The sequence below is a fragment of the Tursiops truncatus genome, chromosome 5, assembly GCF_011762595.2.
Source record: "Tursiops truncatus isolate mTurTru1 chromosome 5, mTurTru1.mat.Y, whole genome shotgun sequence".
Classification (NCBI taxonomy): domain Eukaryota; kingdom Metazoa; phylum Chordata; class Mammalia; order Artiodactyla; family Delphinidae; genus Tursiops; species Tursiops truncatus.
In genome coordinates this window covers 19,172,596-19,194,302 of record NC_047038.1, presented here as the reverse complement: position 1 = coordinate 19,194,302, position 21,707 = coordinate 19,172,596, and the positions used below count along the sequence as shown (strand labels likewise).

The 21,707-nt window shown below is 34.7% G+C and overlaps 1 protein-coding gene across 4 annotated transcripts in view; it reads left to right on the top strand.

The window, feature by feature from the left end:
- The window catches only part of BLTP1 (bridge-like lipid transfer protein family member 1), a 207,206-nt gene that overhangs the window by 163,094 nt on the left and 22,405 nt on the right, over nt 1-21,707 (top strand). For 2 of the 4 annotated variants that reach the window (XM_073804868.1, XM_033856712.2), the window contains 14 exons: nt 1,676-1,735; nt 3,579-3,805; nt 4,588-4,788; nt 4,983-5,113; nt 6,371-6,494; nt 8,351-8,460; nt 9,129-9,219; nt 9,751-9,813; nt 11,924-12,177; nt 12,747-12,962; nt 14,159-14,339; nt 14,844-15,042; nt 19,670-19,831; nt 20,319-20,458. In XM_073804868.1, the coding sequence (XP_073660969.1) occupies nt 1,676-1,735; nt 3,579-3,805; nt 4,588-4,788; nt 4,983-5,113; nt 6,371-6,494; nt 8,351-8,460; nt 9,129-9,219; nt 9,751-9,813; nt 11,924-12,177; nt 12,747-12,962; nt 14,159-14,339; nt 14,844-15,042; nt 19,670-19,831; nt 20,319-20,458 (2,159 nt within the window). The remainder of the gene's footprint in view (nt 1-1,675; nt 1,736-3,578; nt 3,806-4,587; nt 4,789-4,982; nt 5,114-6,370; nt 6,495-8,350; nt 8,461-9,128; nt 9,220-9,750; nt 9,814-11,923; nt 12,178-12,746; nt 12,963-14,158; nt 14,340-14,843; nt 15,043-19,669; nt 19,832-20,318; nt 20,459-21,707) is intronic. The other 2 variants (XM_033856713.2, XM_033856714.2) reach the window with 2 other exon arrangements.

Sequence of the window (21,707 nt, the reverse complement as noted above, 5' to 3'; positions counted from 1 at the left end):
GAGATGACAGGTACAATGGGAAAGAGCCCAGTTGGTTTCCTACTTCTCACTTTCAGGATTCAGATCTACTCCTAAGAATTTTAATGTTCCTTATTAATTCATCATACCTCTGTATTCTATGAATTTATATAATCTTCTTTTAGCTTAATATTCAAAAATTCTCTAGCACTTCTTGGGATTGGAAGTCCCTGATGTTTTCTACCCTTTTTAAATTTACTGTTTCTTACTTTCATTTGGCCGTAGTTTTATTACTCCAATTTCAGAAGCTTTTCTTTTCATTCTAGCAGTCTTAAGATTTGAAAGGGTAGTCTAGGTTTTTTTTGCTCTGATTTATAACTATGACATTAAAGGTGAATTAGGCAATCTTTTACCCCCAAACAAGATCTAATTCTTTTTTATAATTTGTATGTGAGGCACAAGTACCATATGGTTCAAAAATATAATTTAGATTTTAAAGTTATTGGCACATCTTAAAAAATACATAATAGAAATTGTCATTTATAGACCCTTTCTCCCAAAATAAATTGTAGTATTTCCTTTTTTTTTTTTAATTTATTTATTTGGCTGTGCCGGGTCTTAGTTGTGGCATGCGGGATCTAGTTCCCTGACCAGGGATCAAACCCAGGCCCCCTGCATTGGGAGCGTGGAGTCTTAACCACTGGACCACCAGGGAAGTCCCTAAATTGTAGTATTTCTACAACTCACATTTGCATAACATTTGAATACCAGTTTAGAATATGGAATGAATTGCAAAAGGACATTTTATTTACGGTATATATACTGTCAGGTTTAGATTGAAATTTGGTTTCCATTAAGGATTACTGAGAAAGGGTCTTAATTCTATCTTTAGGCTCTACTTTGTTTAAAAGTTATTTCAAGGATGGTATGTCTTTTGTTGATTTAATTAACCTCTTAAAAAAGCTGAAATTATCTGATTAAAGCTAAGAAGTAGTAAATGTTTCAAAGTTAAAGTTAGATATGTTCTGGGGATAGGTCCATGACCTTAGGAGGCTGACCTTATGAGGTTGACATCATGGCAGGCAATCTTTTTTTTTTCCCTCATAAAATGATCCTTGTCAAAGTAAAAGACAAGGTTGATGAATCATGTCTGTGACCTAATGTGGCAGTTCTTAGTTATCAAAAAATCATTTAAAAATTATTTGCATTCTCAAAGTGCCATTCACTCATGATGGTACAAATTGTCATAGCATCTGGAAACTAGAGTTTCAGAGTTGGCCAGGTATTGTCACTCAGATAAGGAAATCACATGCAGAATGTAAAGATAAAACTGGAGTCAAATCTTTTTTTCTTTATTGAGGTATGGTTGATTTACAATATATTAGTTTCAGGTGTATGCAGTTTAGTTCTTAAAATCGATAAGAATAAAATATTGTGAGATATGACATAGACATCATAAGTCATCTAAGGTAGCCCTTTCATTCTCCAGATTAGAAACTGAAACCTAATACACTAAGATGTATCAGATAGATAACTAATAAGAACCTGCTGTGTAAAATAAATAAATTAATAAATTAAATTTAAAAAAAAGAAACTGAAACCTAGAGAGGCTAGTAATCCTGTTTAGGTAATCATTTTTGGAAGAAAAAATGCAGTGTAATATTTAATCACAAGCATAATTTTATTGAAACTTATTTTGGGGTTGATTTTTGTGCAGGTGTAGTTCCAGATGGTACCTATGAAGTATGTTCCAGGACTACAGGACAAGCAGCTGCTGGTAAGTTCACCTTTGGTATTAATTTTGCTATATATATCTGGTAGAATTCTGCTTTTTTTATCCATTTTTCCTGCCTTTATATTAGAGGCTCTTTTAACTAAACTCATTCTGGTATTCCCTAATTTTTAAAAACTATTTTGCAATAATATTAGCATATTTTTATTTATCTAACAATTAATTAGACACCATCAGTGTACAAGATACACTACAAAATGTTTTGGGAAAGACAAAGATGAATAAGATATACTTTCTATGCCATATAAGTTTAAATTCTAATAAGGTAGTTACAGCTCTGCAGCATAACTAAACTGCAATAAGTGATAAGTTCAAAAAATATATAAAATTCCAATTGCTAATGAAATTTACAGGAGGGAGATAAAATTTCTAAATTTCAAAGGATACTGGAATGAGAGAAAGCTTTATGGAAGAAAAAGCATTTAAACAAGGACTTGAAAGATGGATAAAATTGTTTCTTAAGCAAAAACTGGAAAATATGAATAGAGAAAATTCAGGCGGAGAGAATAATTCCTGTCATGATGTCAGAACACAGTGTCTAGTTAGAGTTGTCCAAATTGGCTGGAATAGAGTTATGTGAAAATAAGATGAGAAAAATCTTAAATCCCAAATTAAGGAATTTGGACTTCATTTGGTGGACAGTGAGAAAGCCATTGAGTTTTTTTGAGCAAGAAAGCAGATGTGACAGTATCAAAAGGGACACTTTCAAGGATTAGAGAGGAGAAAAATCTAGGAAACTGGTTAGGAGATAACCATAGAAGTAATAATCTGTCTTAACTAAGATGACAGCATAGTGTAAATTTTTATTATTTTTACTGGTATAAAACTAGGGTAAGATAAATGGAGATGTTTATTTAAGAGCGCTTAAAATGTTGAGAGGGGAGAAGCTGATTAAATGAGCAGAGTTCCTTTCCTCCTTACTCTTCCTCCTGTCCTCCAAAACCTAGTCTCAGTGCTCATCCTAAGTAAACTGTCTCAGAAAATAGCAAGGCCTGCAGTCCCCACAGACAGAGAACTGAAAAGGTTAGGAGATTTCCAGCAGTAATGTTAGAAGGAAAAGGTGATAACTGAGGTAAACATACATATTGGGAGGAAGGTCACATAAAAGTCTTTGTCAGGGGTCTTGTTTATAAGCAACAACAACATACTCAAACTGGCTTAACTAAAAGGGGGAACTTGTTAAAAGAACATTTGCAGATCACAGTTAAACTTAGGAATGGCTATCTCAGTGAAGAGAAGGAACCAGGTCAATTCAGGGGCCCTCAGGAACTACTGGAAACAAGATCCCAGCTGTCACCAGGGCTCTTTCCAGCTCTTGTCTTTGCTTCTCTCCGGCTGCTTCATTTGTGCTTACTGCTGACCTCCTGAAACATGGCAGGAAACATGGCTGCGAGCAGCTCATGAGCCTCATTCCCCGCCCCTCAGTCACTAGAGAAGGACCGGTCTTTTCTCAAGTCCAGGAAAGGATTCTTAGTTTTCCAACTTTGACCCTCACTCAGACTAATCATCTAATTAATTCTGGCTAATGAGGGAGGGCTGTGCCAGTTCTCCTACTATAGTCATGGGAAGGTAGATCAGCTAGGGGGCTAGGGGAGGAGGGAATTCATAGGTCACATGGGGAAAGAAGAGTGCTGAAAACAGAGGAACAGTAGGTGCACCCTATACAATAGGGGAATCAATCCCATAGTCTCATGTTTCTGACAGATCTAGCTGTGAGAGACATTAGTTATTACACAGGGCCATCATCCACTTTATTCCCTGAATGTAGAATTATTTAAATTTCTATACTCAAGACTTAACCAAAAACGTCACTTATTTATTTAAACAGAAAGTAGTAGTGCTGGAACCTGGACACTCAATGTATTGTGGAAAATGTGTGGGATTGATGTCCACATGGATCCTAACATTGGCAAAAGACTTAACGCTCTGGGCAATACCCTTACAACACTGACAGGAGAGGAGGACACAGATGACATTGCCGATCTAAATTCAGTGAACATAGCTGACCTGTCAGATGAAGATGAAGTTGACACTATGTCTCCCACTATCCATACTGTAAGTAAACTCACAGTTAGACTTTTTCAGGACTGGCTTTTACCCTGAGAAAGGGATATTATTAGGTCAGTGTTATTTACTGTAGTTGCTAGTTGTGGAGGAAGGAAGGGAGTGGTGGTCCTCTGTGTCTACATTTATATAATATTGTTTTTTTAATTCCATAATATTGTCTTTTAATTGAATTCCTTGTTTCATAACGGCTGTCAACCAACTTGTGCCTTAACCTACAGGTAACATGTTAACAGTAACAGCAAAGTGCAAGCAGATCTGTAGAGACAGAAAGTAGATCAGTGGTTGCCTAGGACTGGGAGAGTTTAGGGGGTTGGGAGAGGGGATGGGAAGAGACTGCTAATGTTATGAGGTTTTGTTTGGGAGGCGGTGAAAATGTTCTAAATAGATTCTGATGATGGCTGCACAACTTTGTGACTATACTAAAAACCACTATAAACCATTATACATTTTAAATGGGTCAATTTTATGGCATGTGAATTATCTCAATAATGATGTTCAAAAATGAAAGTCAAAAGCAAAGTGCACCCACACAAAATAAAGTATACATTTTAAAAATGTGTATTTCCATTTATACTGTACATATTCTATAGTATCAGATTGATTAGTTATTAAACTTATTATTTATTAGTTAAAAAGAAAGTTTCTCTCTGCTTTCATTCTATTATCAACGTAAAAAATTTTTTGAAACATCTTTTAACTACTGTATCATGAAATAGTTTTGTTCTTGAAAAGAAATTTTTTAAAAATTAACATTACTGTTTACCATTTAGAGTTCAGAGGAAAGTTCAGTAAGTGGAGATGGCCACAAGCTCACCTTTGGGCAACGACTTGTAAATCACCTCCTAGGCCTGAGGCCTCCACATCAGCGCTATTCTGTTCCTGCAGAGTATCTGTGTAACCCAGAGATGTGGGCCTCCCCTCAGTCTAGCCAGTCCCATCTGAAAGCATGCAGAGCTCACTCATGGGGAAACGTAGGTAGCAACTAAATGGATTCCTTATGAAAATGAAGGGGTTTGAATCACTGGAGAATTCCAATCATCTTACTTAATATAGATGGCTTTGATTCTTGCATGCTTCCTTTGATTTAAGGTGTTATTTCTGTGATAGGGTAGATTTGCTTTGTGACCTGAGGGTGTTACTGACAGACATGCTTTTGATTTTTCAGGAAGCTGTAGATCATCGAAGACAAGGAGCATCTTGTAGCCAGCCAGGAGAACTTAGAGGAAGAAAAATTATGAAGCGTATAGTGGATATCAGAGAACTGAATGAACAGGCCAAAGTAATAGATGATCTTAAGTATGTATAATGATTTTTAATTTAGTATAGTATTCCCTAATAATAGAATAGATTTTAAATGTGAAGGAAACTGGATTGGGGCCAGTACAACCCATTTAGTTTATAAATGAGATCACCAAGGTCCAGAAAAGTTTGGTGATTTGTCTGAGATCATATATTCATTAGTGATAAAGTTAGAAATGTTAGTCTAGTGCTCATCACAGCTCCCCATTTCTGAGAAGTTTATGACTGACTTTATGTCACATATATGCATCTCTACGTGTATATACATGCATCTTCACATACGTATGTAAATATGAGTGTTTTGCTAACAGTATTTTTGGAATGCAAATTTTTGAGAGAGGAAGAAAATTTAGAATTTATTAAGTACCTATTGTGATTCTGACATGTTATCTCAATTTAATCCTCACAACATTTCTATGAGAGTAGATGGCATTATCCAAACTTTATAGATGAGAAAACTGGCTCGGAGAGATTAAAGAATTGGAATTTGAACCTGTGTTTGTCTGAATTCAAACTTCATGCTTTTTGCTTGCCTGTATTAGCAGTTCACTAGAACTGAGGTGAAGGTAGGGCGAGCCAAGAGGGGGGAGTAGGCGGAAGTCATTTTTTTCTTTATCTGTAGCCTGCTAAATAGTACTGACTAGGTAATACTTGCTCTGTAAGACTAAATATTCTTCTTGCCAAACTGAAATTTTTGTTTTCCCCAAAGGTGGAAAACATACTTCATCTTTTCTAATCTTTGTACTCCTGTATCTGTGTTTTTTTGCATTCGAGGATTTTACAGAAATGTATACATTGTACAGTGAAAGGTATTTGCTAAAAACTTGTCTGTAAAATCAGTTATGATACAGTGATTCACGTTTTCCTGTTGACTTACATTACAGTTTGAGTTTTGTTATCAGGGGAAAACTGACTTGAAGCAAAATATACTTCCCCCCCTAAAATCTTACCTGAGGCTTAAATTATATGTAAAATATTACATACAGATACTATTCTGCTAAGTGGTTCCATAGCTTTCCTGAGATTATCACAGAGACTCTTGATGTAGAAATGGATAAGAACCATTTCCTAAAACATTAGAGAAAGTTGTTTTTTTTACAGTTTGCCAGATATGAGTATTAAGTTTATGCAGGATTTTGGCCTGTCCATACATAATCTTTGATATTCTGATAGAGAATTTTAAAAGGAGCAAGTAAAAATCACTCTTACTTTGTTACCTCATTACAATAACTGCCATATTTGTTTTTTATCCAGAAAACTAGGTGCAAGTGAAGGAACCATAAACCAGGAAATTCAACGTTATCAACAATTAGAATCTGTTGCTGTGAATGATATTAGAAGAGATGTTCGTAAAAAATTACGGAGGTCCAGTATGCGAGTGAGTAAACATTTAAGGAGAATTTTATTAAAGTAGACTATGTAAACATTTTATCACTTTATGAAATTTTATGATGATACTTATGTTGTTCTCTTTCTTCCTCCATTGCTAGTGATAACACTTGATTTGTGTATCTCATGTCTACTATGTACCAGGCACTGTTTAAAGCACTTTACATTCAATAACCCATTAAATCTTTACAACAACCCTATGTGGTAGCTTATATTATTTTCCCCATTTTAAAGATGAGGAAACTGAGGCACAGAGAGGTCAAGCAATTTGACCAAGGTTATACAGCCAGTAATTCCAGTGGAGCCAAGATTCAAACCCAAACAGTGGAATTCTACAGTTTATGCCCTTAGCCACTGTGTTCTGTCTGCCTTTCTTTTTTGTCTCTAATTCAAATGTGAAATTTTTTGAGATGTCCATTCTACCCCTCCCATTTTCCACAGAAGATTTTACTCTTAGCCACTACATACTGTCAGCACTTTATTCTTACCTTTATTATTTGCATATTTAGTTGCCCTTACTAGTATTTGAGTCTCTTAAAGGACAAGTTGTTTATCTTTGACCTTACTTTCTACCACATTCTGGGATTTAGTCCAATTGCTGAACACTTGAAATAAATATATAGATAGATGTACTAGAAAAATAGAGTAGAAAATAATTCTAAAACTTATTCAAATGGAGGTAGGTTGCTTTGGGTCAAGGTGGTCTTGTTAGTAGAAAAACTAATTTTTAAAAATATAGTCAGCAAAACCCTCCAGTTTTTTTTAACCAGAATATGGTTTTGGGGTGTTACCCCAATACATAAAAACTGGTTAAATCAGAGCTGTTGAGGTTAGAGAAAAGGTGGAAAGGTTGCAGGGATCCAGAGTTCATCGGCTTGAACTTTCTTTCCTTGGTCACCACCAAAGTCCTAGACCTCATTTGAATAGTGTTCTAAATTATTTATTTAAATTAGGAATAAAATTCAACTTTATTCATCACTGGCTTCTGATAGTACTAAATGGATAGTGATGCTCTGTAATGCATAACTCTGTGTTTAAATGTTTTGCCACTATGTACCTCACAGCCATGCAACATAATGAAAATATTGCTTGCCATACTGTTTATAAGCTAGTTTAGAATTGGCAATTAACTTAAAAATAAAACTAGGTGGAGAGGATTAGGAAAATTACTGAAATTAAATCTGTGTTCTTAACATTTTTCTCATTTGGTATTTCCCCCCAATTCCCTTTTAGTCCTCTTGCTTTCTAAGTCTCCATTGTATTAGAATCTTTCTACTATCTAGCCCCCCCAAACTACAAATTTGAAGAAGAGGGATTTGGCGACAAGGAGGGTGTTCCAGTCACCACTTCCTTTCCTTTTCTGTAACAAAGAGTTCTGTCAGGAGGGGTACCCTTGGGGGGTACTCGGGATGATTAGTGGTCGCTCCCTCCCTCCCCCTCCCCCTCTTCCCTGATCTCCTTTTCTCCCCCCTCCCCTCACGTTTCTCCCAGAATCTTTCCTTTTAATTCTCATTTTCTTTCTTTTCTTACTGTTTCCTCATTTCTCCCCTTATTTCTGTACCCCTCATCCCTGCTCCCAATCTTTTCTCTCAAACGAGCTGGTGGCTCCTATTTTCCTTGTACAGCCTTCCTAATTGACGTTAGGACTAAGAATAGTTGATTCCTGCTGCACTTTGATCCATCTGTGTTGTTAAGTGACATTTAAAGTCACAATTTAAGATAACTTGTTATTGACCTGGGGGAGACAAGATAACTTCTATAATAGCAGAATATTTTACCTGAAGTCAGATATTACAACAGTAAACAACTGCCTAAAGTCACCCTTTTTCTACCCCCGTTCATTAGGCTGCTTCCCTAAAGGATAAGTGGGGTTTGGGTTACAAACCAAGTTACAGCCGATCAAAAACCATTTCAGCTTCTGGAAGACCACCTCTTAAGCGAATGGAAAGGGCAAGGTAATATATTTCAACCAATGAAACAAGTAATAAAATTGCTGACTCTTTTGCCAAAGGTCACTACTTATTTATTGTGTTCTAATTGGGGAAATTACAAAATTAAGGTAGCAAATGGACCTTATTAGTAAAACTAGTAATAGTGGATACTGTCAAACTAAGAAGTTTGAGGAATCCCTCTATCTCATTTATACTCTACTTTTATATTATAAAAGTCATTGTGTGCTTTTTAGTAATGAAGTACACTGCTATTTAGACAAGTTTATGCGTAAACGTATAGACTATCCAAAGAAATGAATATTCCATGTTAGTAGCTGCAGCTCTAAATTTGTCATTTTAGAAAGTGTGATTATACACACATTTAACATATGAAAAATGGAAATTTTACTTATTATTGAAGAAAAATATAGATTTACTAGTAAATGAACACTATAAAGTAAGTATAAATTCTTTTTTATAAGGCTTAATTTTAGGAAATCTTGTGTTAAAGCAATGAACTTTTTTTTTATGAGATGCTAAAGGTTAAGAAATGGAATACCAAAAGTTCAATCCTTGGATAAGGTAAATATTTAGAAATAAAGTGTTAATGTCATTAATCAGACTTTTATAACGTCCAGGGGTTTTTTTTGAACACGAATATTAATGTTTTATAACTTTATATTTTATTATAGTTCTCGAGTAGGTGAAACTGAGGAGCTCCCAGAAATCCGGGTGGATGCAGCATCTCCTGGACCCAGAGTCACTTTCAATATCCAAGATACAGTAAGAGAGATACTATTTGTTAGAGATACACAGTGCTAAATAATTTTTAGTAATTACAAAATTATAGTAGTTACGCAGTTTAGAAATAGTAGTTCCTACTTACAGTGAAAGTGTGGATTGTGATGGTTGAGGTGTCTGTACGTTGCCAAATAGCAGAGCACTATTGAGAGCCATGCTGCAGGTGTTAGTGTTTTGCATGTAGAATAAAGACCCCATACTGCTTGTAGGTAGAAACATTTTGTTGAATAATTTTTCTTTCAAGTTCGACTCTGCATTAAACTGGGTATTTTACACAAATGTAAATGTTGAATGTTTTTACTTAATGTATTTTATTGTTTATGTATTTTTGTTCAGAATATATAGAGATAATATCAGAAACTAGTAGTAAAAAAGGTCAGCGTCAAAGTTGTATTCTAATTTTATAGCATGTTAAAATGAATGTTAAAATGTTTGTTGTTTTTGTTTACTTTTAAATCATTGTTTTTTTATTTTTCATTAATTTTTATAAATTTTCTTATTATTTTAATTAAGTTGAAAAAAACGGTATGGGGAAGTACACCACAGTCCAGCTGTCCTGGGGAAGGGTATTTTCAGGTACTTTTTAAGAACAACATAAATTTTGCTTTAAAACTAAGTAACCACTCTGAAAATCTGCTTTCAAAATGTCTTCCTCTAATTTCATACTAAACTCAGACCTTGAAGATATTTTACATAAAGGTTTAAGATTGTTTCAATTCTTTTTCATCCTTTATATTTCCTAAGCTTTTTCATGAATATATTTTACTTCTATACTCACTTATAATTTAATAGTAATTATTTAATCTCCAAAATTAAAGAAGGACTAAATCAGCACACCAGATTAACTCAACAAAATCATAAACCAAAAACTGCAATATATTACAGTTATTTGCTAATCCCGAAGTGAATCTCTTTTTCCCTACACTCAAACACAAAATGAATCTTTTCTTTAAGAAAAAATTAGTTACCTAATTCAAACTAGAATCAACAGAACAACAAATTAATCATTGAGTGTTATTTATTTTCAGTCACTAGTATAAAAAAAGCATGTATAAAAGCAATCTATTAAAAATTATGTTCAAAACAGTGTGGAAAATGTGCTACACAATCACTTATAAGTTAACACCTTTATAAGCTACATATTTTCCCTAAATATAAGTTATAAGAGTAAAATTTAATTTTAAAATTGTATCTGTATAGTAGGTATATAAATCATTGTCTAGAAATTTTCTGTCAAGTTACATTAAAAATTGGTACTTATTCCACATTTGTTTCCCATCTCCCACTCTTTTAAGATAGTCTCAATATATATCCCGTAGTTACACTGAATTTAGTCAAGCCGAATTTTGTTTTAGAACTATTAGGTTGTAATAGAATGAGCTTGACAGACATGTCCTTTTTTCTAAATATGAACTTGGAAATACTGTCCTTTACAGTGAATTGAATGGATTCTACTAATTGATTTTTTTTCCTGTATTTTTAAAATCGAGATAATTGACATATAACATTATTTTCAGGTATACAACATAATTATTTGATATATGTATATACTGTGAAATGATTGAGTTATTCTTAAAGGCATTAATATTCGAATGATTCAAGTCCGATTTTTAAATAGCAGTATATGCTGTTTATAAAAAATAGTGTATAAAAATCATGAATTACAGAATAGATCATTAAGGCATGGTTAAATAGAAAATAAATATAAACAAAGGGATATTTATCTACATAAACTCTTACCACAGCTTTAAAGGTTGAAGATTTTCTGATAAAATCTGACTTACTTACTAAATGATATGTTATTTTTTAAAAAGTGAAGAAAATCTAGATTCTGCAAATGTTTGAAATTTTGATTATAGGATTTCACTATGTATCTTATAGTAATATCAATGTACCTTGCACATTACACTTTACAAAGGCTTATCACATTCCCTCAAAGGATATGTGAGCAATCTCAAAACTGGGAATCTCAAAACTGGGAATCTCAAAACTGGGAATCTCAAAACTGGGAATCTCAAAACTGGGAATCAAAATAAGGTCATAGAAGTTTGTTTTTTGTTCTTTTTTTGACCTACTTAAATGCAGTGGTCTCCTGATACAATCCTCAGTGAGTGACATTGTACTTATTACACAAAGTATTTGCCTTAAAATACAGAATTCTTAAGTTTGATTGATTGCTATTTAATTATATAACTATTTACACATCTTTCTTCAGCTTAGTAGGGGCCCATTTTAAAAAGATGTATCCACAGAAAGTATTCTGGAAGCACAAAGTACATTCTGTACTGACACTTGCATCCTCTTCCATCATTAATTGCTCTCTTGCCCTTCTAATTTAAAGTTAATCATATTGTTTCTTTTGTCTCCACAGCATGATTAACCCATGCTTTAAAGAATTACAGTATGTACTAATTAACATGATGATATATGCTTATATAAAGTAAAATTTCACTCTAATTTTTAGTGAGTCAGTGATATGACTTTCTGTGGTTTGAACTTCTGCTTCCTTCTTTGGTGTATCATTTCATATGTTTGTAAAGCTGATCTTTCAGTTCAGCGTGAGGAAATTCAATTTTGAGAGAAATTTTAGACGCTTAAATGTATATTTTTTCTTTTTCTTTTTTTTTTTAAGGGAAAAGAGGTTTATAATGTGAACCTGATTCATATTTTTTCTCTTTACATTCAGTTTCCAGAGGAGACAGAACTGGACCTTTTGTCAGTAACCATTGAAGGTCCATCCCATTACTCCTCAAATAGTGAAGGATCATATTCCGTGTTCAGTTCTCCCAAAACTCCAGGAGGCCTTTCACCAGGCATTTCTTTCCAACCTGAGGAGGGCCGACGGGATGACAGTTTGTCTTCTACCAGTGAAGATTCCGAGAAGGATGAAAAGGATGAAGACCATGAGAGGGAAAGGTTCTATATTTACAGGAAACCCTCGTGAGTAGCTTTAAGATCCTTAGGCAGTATTTTAGAATCTAGAACTGAGCTTAAAGCATTATATAACTGTTAATTTTTACAGAAAAAAGAAAATCTTAACGTGCCTACCCAGAGTGAGACTAGGAGATGTATCCATGGTTTACTAATATAATTTAGCTCCATATGGCATTATTTTTTTCTTTCCCTGTCTTTATGTCTTTTAATAAAATCTAGAAAGTAGCATTTTAAATTTTACAATTTGCAAAAATGAAATCTCCTCCAAGTTGTAGAATGTAGGTCATACACTGATATTCAGACTCCTTAATATCAGTGCTTGTGCCTGTGTCCTGAGCACTGAGAACATTGCCTGACACATGACAGTTACTCAGTACATAGTTGTTGAATAAAATGTGACTCCATTAAACTTAAGAAAAACTTCAATTAGTAGGAGCCAGTTGGGTAATTTGTGTGAATTTATAAAATAGTGAAATTTATTTACAGACTACTGCTCACATAACATGTTGGAAAATAGTTTGTTGAAAACTCTTCCCAGTTTACTACAATGTAATCACCAGTTGTTCTTTCCCTAGACATACATCTCGTAAAAAAGCAACAGGCTTTGCTGCTGTTCATCAGCTATTTACAGAACGCTGGCCAACAGCCCCAGCCAACAGAAGTCTTAGTGGCACAGCTACAGAGAGAAATATTGACTTTGAACTTGATATACGAGTTGAAATTGATAGTGGAAAATGTGTGCTCCACCCAACCACCCTTCTACAAGAACATGATGATATAAGCTTGAGAAGGTAAGATATTGGTCAGAAAGGTGTACAAGTAACTTCATTTGTTAGAACTACTATTTATATATCATTAATTGTAACAAACATTTCCCACCACATCCCAAAATGCAGATTTAAAGAGTATATTTTATTATAATTAGCATGTTTGAGTGTTTATTTGTATAACATACTGTTTTCTTTAAACAAGTGTATAATATTTTCTGGTGATTAGAAATGGACGTCTGATTTAGATTCTAGCAAATTTGTTAATTAAAATAGTTATATCCTTGGAATTCTTTAAATAAGCATGAATTTCTCAGTCTCTCATCATTGTGCACATTTCTGTTTCAAAGAACAGTACAATACTTAAAGATATCTTGTTATTGAAAGTTTGATGACATAAAGAAATAAGAAAGATTGGGAAACAGCTGCACAGAGACCTCAGTAAACTGGAATGTTGTTCAGGCTATAACTGCAGCTTTACCATTTGTTTCCATCATTGACGAAATAGTGGTATAAACAGGCGTAGGGTTAGATTATTTTGTTCTTTGAATTTGTTTTGCTTTTCCTTCCTAATCTAAAAAAGAATTATAGGAAAACAGTAATATTAATAATTGAGTGAATGAGTAAGGAGTGGGTGGAAATGTAGATAAAACAAGTAGGCAGAATGCTGACAAATGCTGAAGCTGGGAGATGGGCCCGTGAGAGTTCATTCTGCTGTTCCATTTACTTTCTGTATGTTCGAAATTTTCTATAATAAAAGATTTTTAAATGTCTCTTTGTCTAATGAAGCTTTTTATAAAATGAGAAGGTAAAAAGGCACTCTAAACAGTTAAATTCTTACAAATGTAATAGTGGTGATAAAAAGAACGACTGTTAATTTATTTTTGGTTGAACCGCAGTAAACCAAACTAAATTGCTGGTACTCAGCTATATTTACCTATGTAAAGGGCAGTTTCATTTGGTTCAACCTTATGTGTTCATGTGAAACAGCTGTGATCTCGGGAAAGAATAACTGCCTTGTGTAGTTGTGGAACATACAACATAAACCTCATCCATGCAAGGATTAACCGGTTTCACTAGAGACACTGATGAGCTTCACTTTTTCAACCTTATTAATAAAGGATTACATTTCATTTACTATATAAATAAAAGTTTGCTTTTAAACAAAATAAAAGGAAATAAATGTCTTTCAAAAAGATAAAACATTTTTCTATTTATAGGAGTTATGACAGAAGTTCCAGGAGTTTAGATCAAGATTCTCCTTCGAAAAAGAAGAAGTTTCAAACTAATTATGCTTCCACCACGCATTTAATGACTGGCAAGAAAGTGCCATCATCTCTACAGACAAAGCCTAGTGACTTAGAAACAACAGTATTTTACATTCCTGGAGTTGATGTAAAGGTAAAAACCTAAATGTCTAGGATTAGGGATTAGATTATTAGTAGCCATGTTTATTTTCTATCATATATATTCTTCCTTTACCAATTGTATTAAAACGAGGCCTTCTGAAGTTTTTCTCTAATATAGCCATATTCTGAACATGAGGCCTTCTAAACTGCAGGTTGCCCCTTTTTCCACGAAATTTTGACAGAAAAGTTAATTTTCTTTTTTAAACCTTGATATTCACAATGTATTTGCTAAACCTTGCCTATTGCAACTCTTTTAGATTCTAGAATTATTAAGCTAAGATGTTAAGCTAGAAAGAACTTAAAATATTATCTGGGATGACCCTTTTTAACTTTAAAAATGAGATAAAGCTAATAAGGAACTTGCCGGGATCACAAAGCTAACTTGTAAAATCTTCTGGCTCCTGAACCAGTGTTCTTTCTGCCACATTTTTGTACATTTCTTGGTTTCCCTCATCTGCATAATTTTAATTTTGAAAGTTTATTTGTTTCAATACAGTTGCATTATAATTCCAAGACTCTAAAGACCGAATCACCTAATGCCTCCAGAGGATCTTCCTTGCCAAGAACACTGTCTAAAGAGTCCAAGCTGTACGGTGTGAAAGATAGTGCGACATCTCCTCCTCCTCCTTTACCTTGCACTGCCCAGAGCAAGACTCACACCTTACTTCCCCCCCAGCCCCCGCCTATTCCCTCAGGTATTTACAGAAAATATACTTTATTTTAATTTTTTTCATAAATTAAGTTTTAGTCATCACCTACTTGGTCTTTTGAGACTTTCTTTCAAATTCACGTTTAAGAAAGGACTTAGACTTATCAGTAACAACTGTACAAAGTTCATATGTGGAAGTGTTGGCCAACTACTTTTGCCTAGTTCTCAAACTGATATTACCTTAGAATATCAGTTGTTAAAATAAACTTAATATACTTAAAGTTTACTTAATTTTTTAGATCTATATATATTTAGAAAAGTCTTAATGTAGTTCAAATCTGGGAGCTTATGATCTAGATGGAAACATCAAAGTTATACATTTAAGACAGAGTACACTGGACTTAACCACATTTATTAATTATCTATTATTGCATAACAAATTATCACAAATTTAGTGGCTTAAAATCTCAAACACACCTTCTGTGGATCAGAAATTCAGGAGCAGTTTGGCAGGGTGAATCTAACTTCACAGTCTTTTATGAAGCTACAGTCAGGATGTTGGCTAGGGCTGCAGTCATCCAAATGCCTGACTGGGTCTGGAAATCTGCTTCCATTGTATCCCATTCACATGGCTGGCAAGCTGGTGCTTTAGTTTCTCCCCACATGGGTCTCTCCACTGGGGTCCCTGAGTGTTCTCAGGACATGGCAGCTGACATTCCCTCAAAAGGAGTGATCCAAAAGAGAACATGGCTGAAGCTGCAATATCTTTTATGGCTTAGTCTCAGAACTCATGTAACATCACTTCCACAATGTCTAATTGATCATACAGGTGAGCCTTATTCAGTGTGGGAGGGAACTACACAAGGGCGTGAATACCAGGAGGAAAGGACTATTGGAAGTTATCTTGGAATCTGGCTACTATACCATGTGAATAATACCTTATATATATAAAGTAGAATATCCAAAAAAGGGAATATTGGACTGGACAAGAATTATTTGAAAAATCTTTATTTGAGAGATGGAACTTGATAAATCTTTTAAAGTAGCCAGTAATCGTGATAATAATGACTAACATTTTTAGATCACTTTTATATATTTTTTAATTTATGTTTGGCTGTGTTGGGTCTTTTTTATTTTTTATTTTGGCTGGTTTTGGTATCAGGGTGATGGTGGCCTCATAGAATGTGTTTGGGAGTGTTGCTTCCTCTGCAGTTTTTTGGAAGAGTTTGTGAAGGATGGGTGTTAGCTCTTCTCTAAATGTTTGATAGAATTCACCTGTGAAGCCATCTGGTCCTGGACTTTTGTTTGTTGGAAGATTTTTAATCACAGTTTCAATTTCATTCCTTGTGATCGGTCTGTTCATATTTTCTGTTTCTTCCTGGTTCAGTCTTGGAAGGTTATACTTTTCTAAGAATTTGTCCATTTCTTCCAGGTTGTCCATTTTATTGGCATAGAGTTGCTTGTAGTAGTCTCTTAGGATGCTTTGTATTTCTGCGGTGTCTGTTGTAACTTCTTTTTCATTTCTAATTTTATTGAGTCCTCTCCCTCTTTTTCTTGATGAATGTTGCTAATGGTTTATCAATTTTATCTTCTCAAAGAACCAGCTTTTAGTTTTATTGATCTTTGCTATTGTTTTCTTTGTTTCTATTTCATTGATTTCTGCTCTGATCTTTATGATTTCTTTCCTTCTGCTAAGTTTGGGCTTTGTTTGTTCTTCTTTCTCTAGTTCCTTTAGGTGTAAGGTTAGATTGTTTGTTTGAGATTTTTCTTGTTTCTTGAGGTAGGCTTGTATTGCTATAAACTTCCCTCTTAGAACTGCTTTTGCTGCATCCCATAGGTTTTGGATCATCGTGTTTTCATTGTCATTTATCTCTAGATATTTTTTGATTTCCTCTTTGATTTCTTCAGTGATCTCTTGGTTATTTAGTAACATATTGTTTAGCCTCCACGTGTTTGTGTTTTTTACATTTTTTTCCCTGTAATTCATTTCTACTCTCATAGCGTTGTGGTCAGAAAAGATGCTTGATATGATTTTAATTTTCTTAAATTTACTGAGGCTTGATTTGTGACCCAAGATGTGATCTATCTTGGAGAATGTTCCGTGCGCATTTGAGAAGAAAGTGTAATCTGCTGTTTTTGGATGGAATGTCCTATAAATATCAATTAAATCTATCTGGTCTGTCATGTCATTTAAAGCTTGGGTTTCCTTATTAATTTTCTGTTTGGATGATCTGTCCATTGGTGTAAGTGAGGTGTTAAAGTCCCCCACTATTATTGTGTTACTGTCGATTTCCTCTTTTATAGCTGTTATCAGTTGCCTTATGTATTGAGGTGCTCCTATGTTGGGTGCATATATAATTGTTATATCTTCTTCTTGGATTGATACCCTGATCATTGTGTAGTGTCCTTCCTTGTCTCTTGTAACATTCTTTATTTTAAAGTCTATTTTATCTGATATGAGTATTGCTGCTCCAGCTTTCTTTTGATTTCCATTTGCATGGAATATCTTTTTCCATCCCCTCACTTTCAGTCTGAATGTGTCCCTAGGTCTGAAGTGGGTCTCTTGTAGACAGCATATATATGGGTCTTGTTTTTGTATCCATTCAGCAAGCCTGTGTCTTTTGGTTGGAGCATTTAATCCATTCAGGTTTAGGGTAATTATTGATATGTATGTTCCTACTACCATTTTCTAATTGTTTTGGGTTTGTTTTTGTAGGTCCTTTCTTCTCTTTTGTTTCCCACTTAGAGTAGTTCCTTTAGCATTTGTTGTAGAGCTGGTTTGGTGGTGCTGAATTCTCTTAGCTTTTGCTTGTCTGTAAAGCTTTTGATTTCTCCATCGAATCTGAATGAGATCCTTGCTGGGTAAAGTAATCTTGGTTGTAGGTTTTTCCGTTTAATCACTTTAAGTATATCATGCCACTCCCTTCTGGCTTGTAGAGTTTCTGCTGAGAAATCAGCTGTTAACCTTATGGGAGTTCCCTTGTATGTTATTTGTTGTTTTTCCCTTGCTGCTTTTAATAATTTTTCTTTGTCTTTAATTTTTGCCAATTTGATTACTATGTGTCTCGACGTGTTTCTCCTTGGGTTTATCCTGTATGGGACTGTCTGCACTTCCTGGACTTGGGTGGCTATTTCCTTTCCCATGTTAGGGAAGTTTTCGACTATAATCTCTTCACATATTTTCTCGGGTCCTTTCTCTCTCTCTTCTCCTTCTGGGACCCCTGTAATGTGAATGGTGTTGCGTTTAATGTTGTCCCAGAGGTCTCTTAGGCTGTCTTCATTTCTTTTCATTCTTTTTTCTTTATTCTGTTCTGCAGCAGTGAATGCCACCATTCTATCTTCCAGGTCACTTATCCGTTCTTCTGCCTCAGTTATTCTCCTATTGATTCCTTCTAGTGTAGTTTTCATTTCATTTATTGTATTGTTCATCTCTGTTTGTTTGTTCTTTAATTCTTCTAGGTCTTTTTTAAACATCTCTTGCATCTTCTCGATCTTTGCCTCCATTCTTTTTCTGAGGTCCTAAATCATCTTCACTATCATTATTCTGAATTCTTTTTCTGGAAGGTTGCCTGTCTCCACTTCATTTAGTTGTTTTTCTGGGGTTTTGTCTTGTTCCTTCATCTGGTACATAGCCTTCTGCCTTTTCATCTTGTCTTTCTGTGAATGTGGTTTTTGTTCCACAGGCTGCAGGATTGTAGTTATTCTTGCTTCTGCTCTCTGCGTTGGGTCTTAGTTGTGGCACATGGGATCTCTCGTTGCGAGGCATGGGCTTGTCTCTAGTTGTGGCGCGTGGGCTCCAGAGTGCATGTGCTCTGTAGTTGCGGCACACGGGCTCAGTAGTTGCAGTGTGTGGGCTTAGTTGCCCCACAGCATGTGGGATCTTAGTTCCCTGACCAGGGATTGAAGCCATATCCCCTACGTTGGAAGGCAGATTCTTTACCAGTGGGCCACTGGGTAAGTCCCTAGATCACTTTTAAATTGACAAGACACATGTATGTCCATTAAGTGCAAGGCAGATATTATCAATATTGTCCCCATTTTATATATGAAATTTAAAGCTCACAGAAGTTGCATTTCTTTCCTACTTTTACAAGCTAATACATGCTGGAGTTGGAAACCTAAGCCAAAGTTAGCTAAATATTAGTTAGCTATTATAACCATTCTACTGATGTGGAAATATTTAGTCAGGTAGAAGGAAAGAGAGATGCAGCCCATGTAAGGAGGCATTATAAATGCATACAAGGTAAGAACAGCAAGAACACAGGAAAACCTAAAAACAATGATGTTTTTCCTCAACTTGCCACAGAATATCATTAGTCAAAATTGTCTACATCTTATTCCTCAAGTGGACAAAATAATACTAAATGAGAGATTAAATGCTAAAATAATACTAATGAGAGAGTTAGCAAAGTATAAACTTGAAAAATTGAACCAAAATTTGTTACCTAGAGCAAATAGGAATAACTGTTGTACTTTTATATACATCATTGATTATCTTTGTATTCTAACAATAATTTATGATTTCTTTCAACCTATTTTTATTGCATTCTTGTATGGTTTTAAATAAGAGGTGTTTCCTGTGATTAAACTGTCATATAATTCTCATTTCTCACAAAATTATTGTATGTTTTATGGAAACTATTAAATTCACTTCACACCCTTAAATGTTCTAGCCAAAGGAAAAGGAAGTGGAGGAGTAAAAACAGCCAAGTTATATGCCTGGGTAGCACTTCAGTCATTGCCAGAAGAAATGGTTATTAGTCCCTGCCTATTAGACTTTCTGGAAAAGGCTCTGGAAACTATCCCAATTACACCAGTTGAAAGGAACTATACAAGTGAGTGTCCTCTTTATATACTTATTTTCCCATCACATGTACTTTGGGGTCCTATTACTTAGAAGAATTTCTTAATGCTATTATATATTCAGTGATAAATGTAAAGGAATTATAGAACTGAAGAAGAACTTGAGAGACCATCTAGTCCTGGTGGGGTTTTACGATTCTTCCACGGCCACAGCTAGTGACAAAATTAACATTTTTAGGTCCTATGTTAGTGTGTCTCTTGGACTGGAAACTCCTTGAGGGCAAAGGCATAATTACTTTTTTCTTTGTTCGTTGTTTGGTACAGCAGCGAAGAATCAGAGTTTGGAGGAATGAGTAAGAGGTTTGAATAGGGATAGATGTATAGAATGATGGGCTACAGAGCCAGTGTTTTATGTGCGTTCATACCCCTGATCTCAGTACTAGCATAAGAGAAAAAGATCTTTTAATAAATAGTTTGCCCTTGCCCTAAGAGTGCACTTAAAACTAAATATTTTAACAGCTATCAGCTCACAAGATGAAGATATGGGACATTTTGAAATACCAGATCCTATGGAAGAATCAACAACATCACTAGTATCATCTTCAACATCTGCTTACTCTTCCTTCCCTGTAGATGTTGTGGTTTATGTACGAGTTCAGGTGATATACTTCATTTATTCCTTTCTGTTTTAAAGAAAAAAAAATTTTCTTAAGTTTATTTGAACATTTACAATATGACTACCCTTTAACGTTTTGTTAAGCTTCATGGACCTTTAGTATGTCTATGATGGCTTAGAGGTTGTGTGAACCTTTGGGAAGTATATGTACAACTTTATGTGTGTATTTACTTGTCTGCTGAGGAGGTTCATATCTGAGTTTTCAAAATTGAGATCTCATACTTTTGTGGCAAATGTGAAAATATGTAAGTTAAAACTTTTTCAGCACTCTATGCCATTTTTTATGATGGCGCCTATATTTCTTGTCATTATGGTCATTTGGGGGCAGATATAAAGTGAAATTGAGATACAAAGTCACAATAGTACCTTTGTTAGATTTTTCTAAGAGTTATATATTTAGTATTTTATTCTAAAATTCAGTCCTATCTGTAGGCTTTTAGGAGTATAGGCATACCTGAGAGATATTGTGGGTTCAGTTCCAAACCACCACTGCAATAAAGCAAATATTGCAGTGAAGCAAGTTACATGTTTTTGATTCCTCAGTGCATATAAAAGTTATGTTTACACTGTATGGTAGTTTATTAAGTGTGCAATAGTATTATATCTGAAAAAACAGTGTACCTGCCTTAATTAAAAAATAACGCTGTTGGGGCTCCCTGGTGGCGCAGTGGTTGAGAGTCCGCCTGCCGATGCAGGGGACGTGGGTTCGTGCCCCGGCCCGGGAAGATCCCACATGCCGCGGAGCGGCTGGGCCCGTGAGCCATGGCCGCTGAGCCTGCACGTCCGGAGCCTGTGCTCCGCAATGGGAGAGGCTACAACAGTGAGAGGCCCACGTACTGCAAAAAAAGAAAAAAAAAGAAACGCTAATGATCATCTGTTCAGATTAATTTCTACAATAGCAATTTGGCCAAAAGAACTTCAGTCTGATCTTCTGGAGTTTTTACACAAGCTTTTTTGAAGATCTGATGAAAACATGTAATGAGTGAGGGCTTGAAAGTTTGTAAAACTTCAGTTATTAATGCAATAGCCTTTTAAAATTTTAGTATAAAAGGAAATCATTTCCTTTAAAATACTTGATTATGAACAATATGAACGTAAACATCTTTAATGTTCTGAATTATCTAAATGTCTACATATTTACTGCTTAGAGATAGTTCCTCAAATATTTAGAGTTTTTTAAATGATACCATTTTGTTAATATACTTTGGTTAATGTATCGTGTGTCTGTTTGA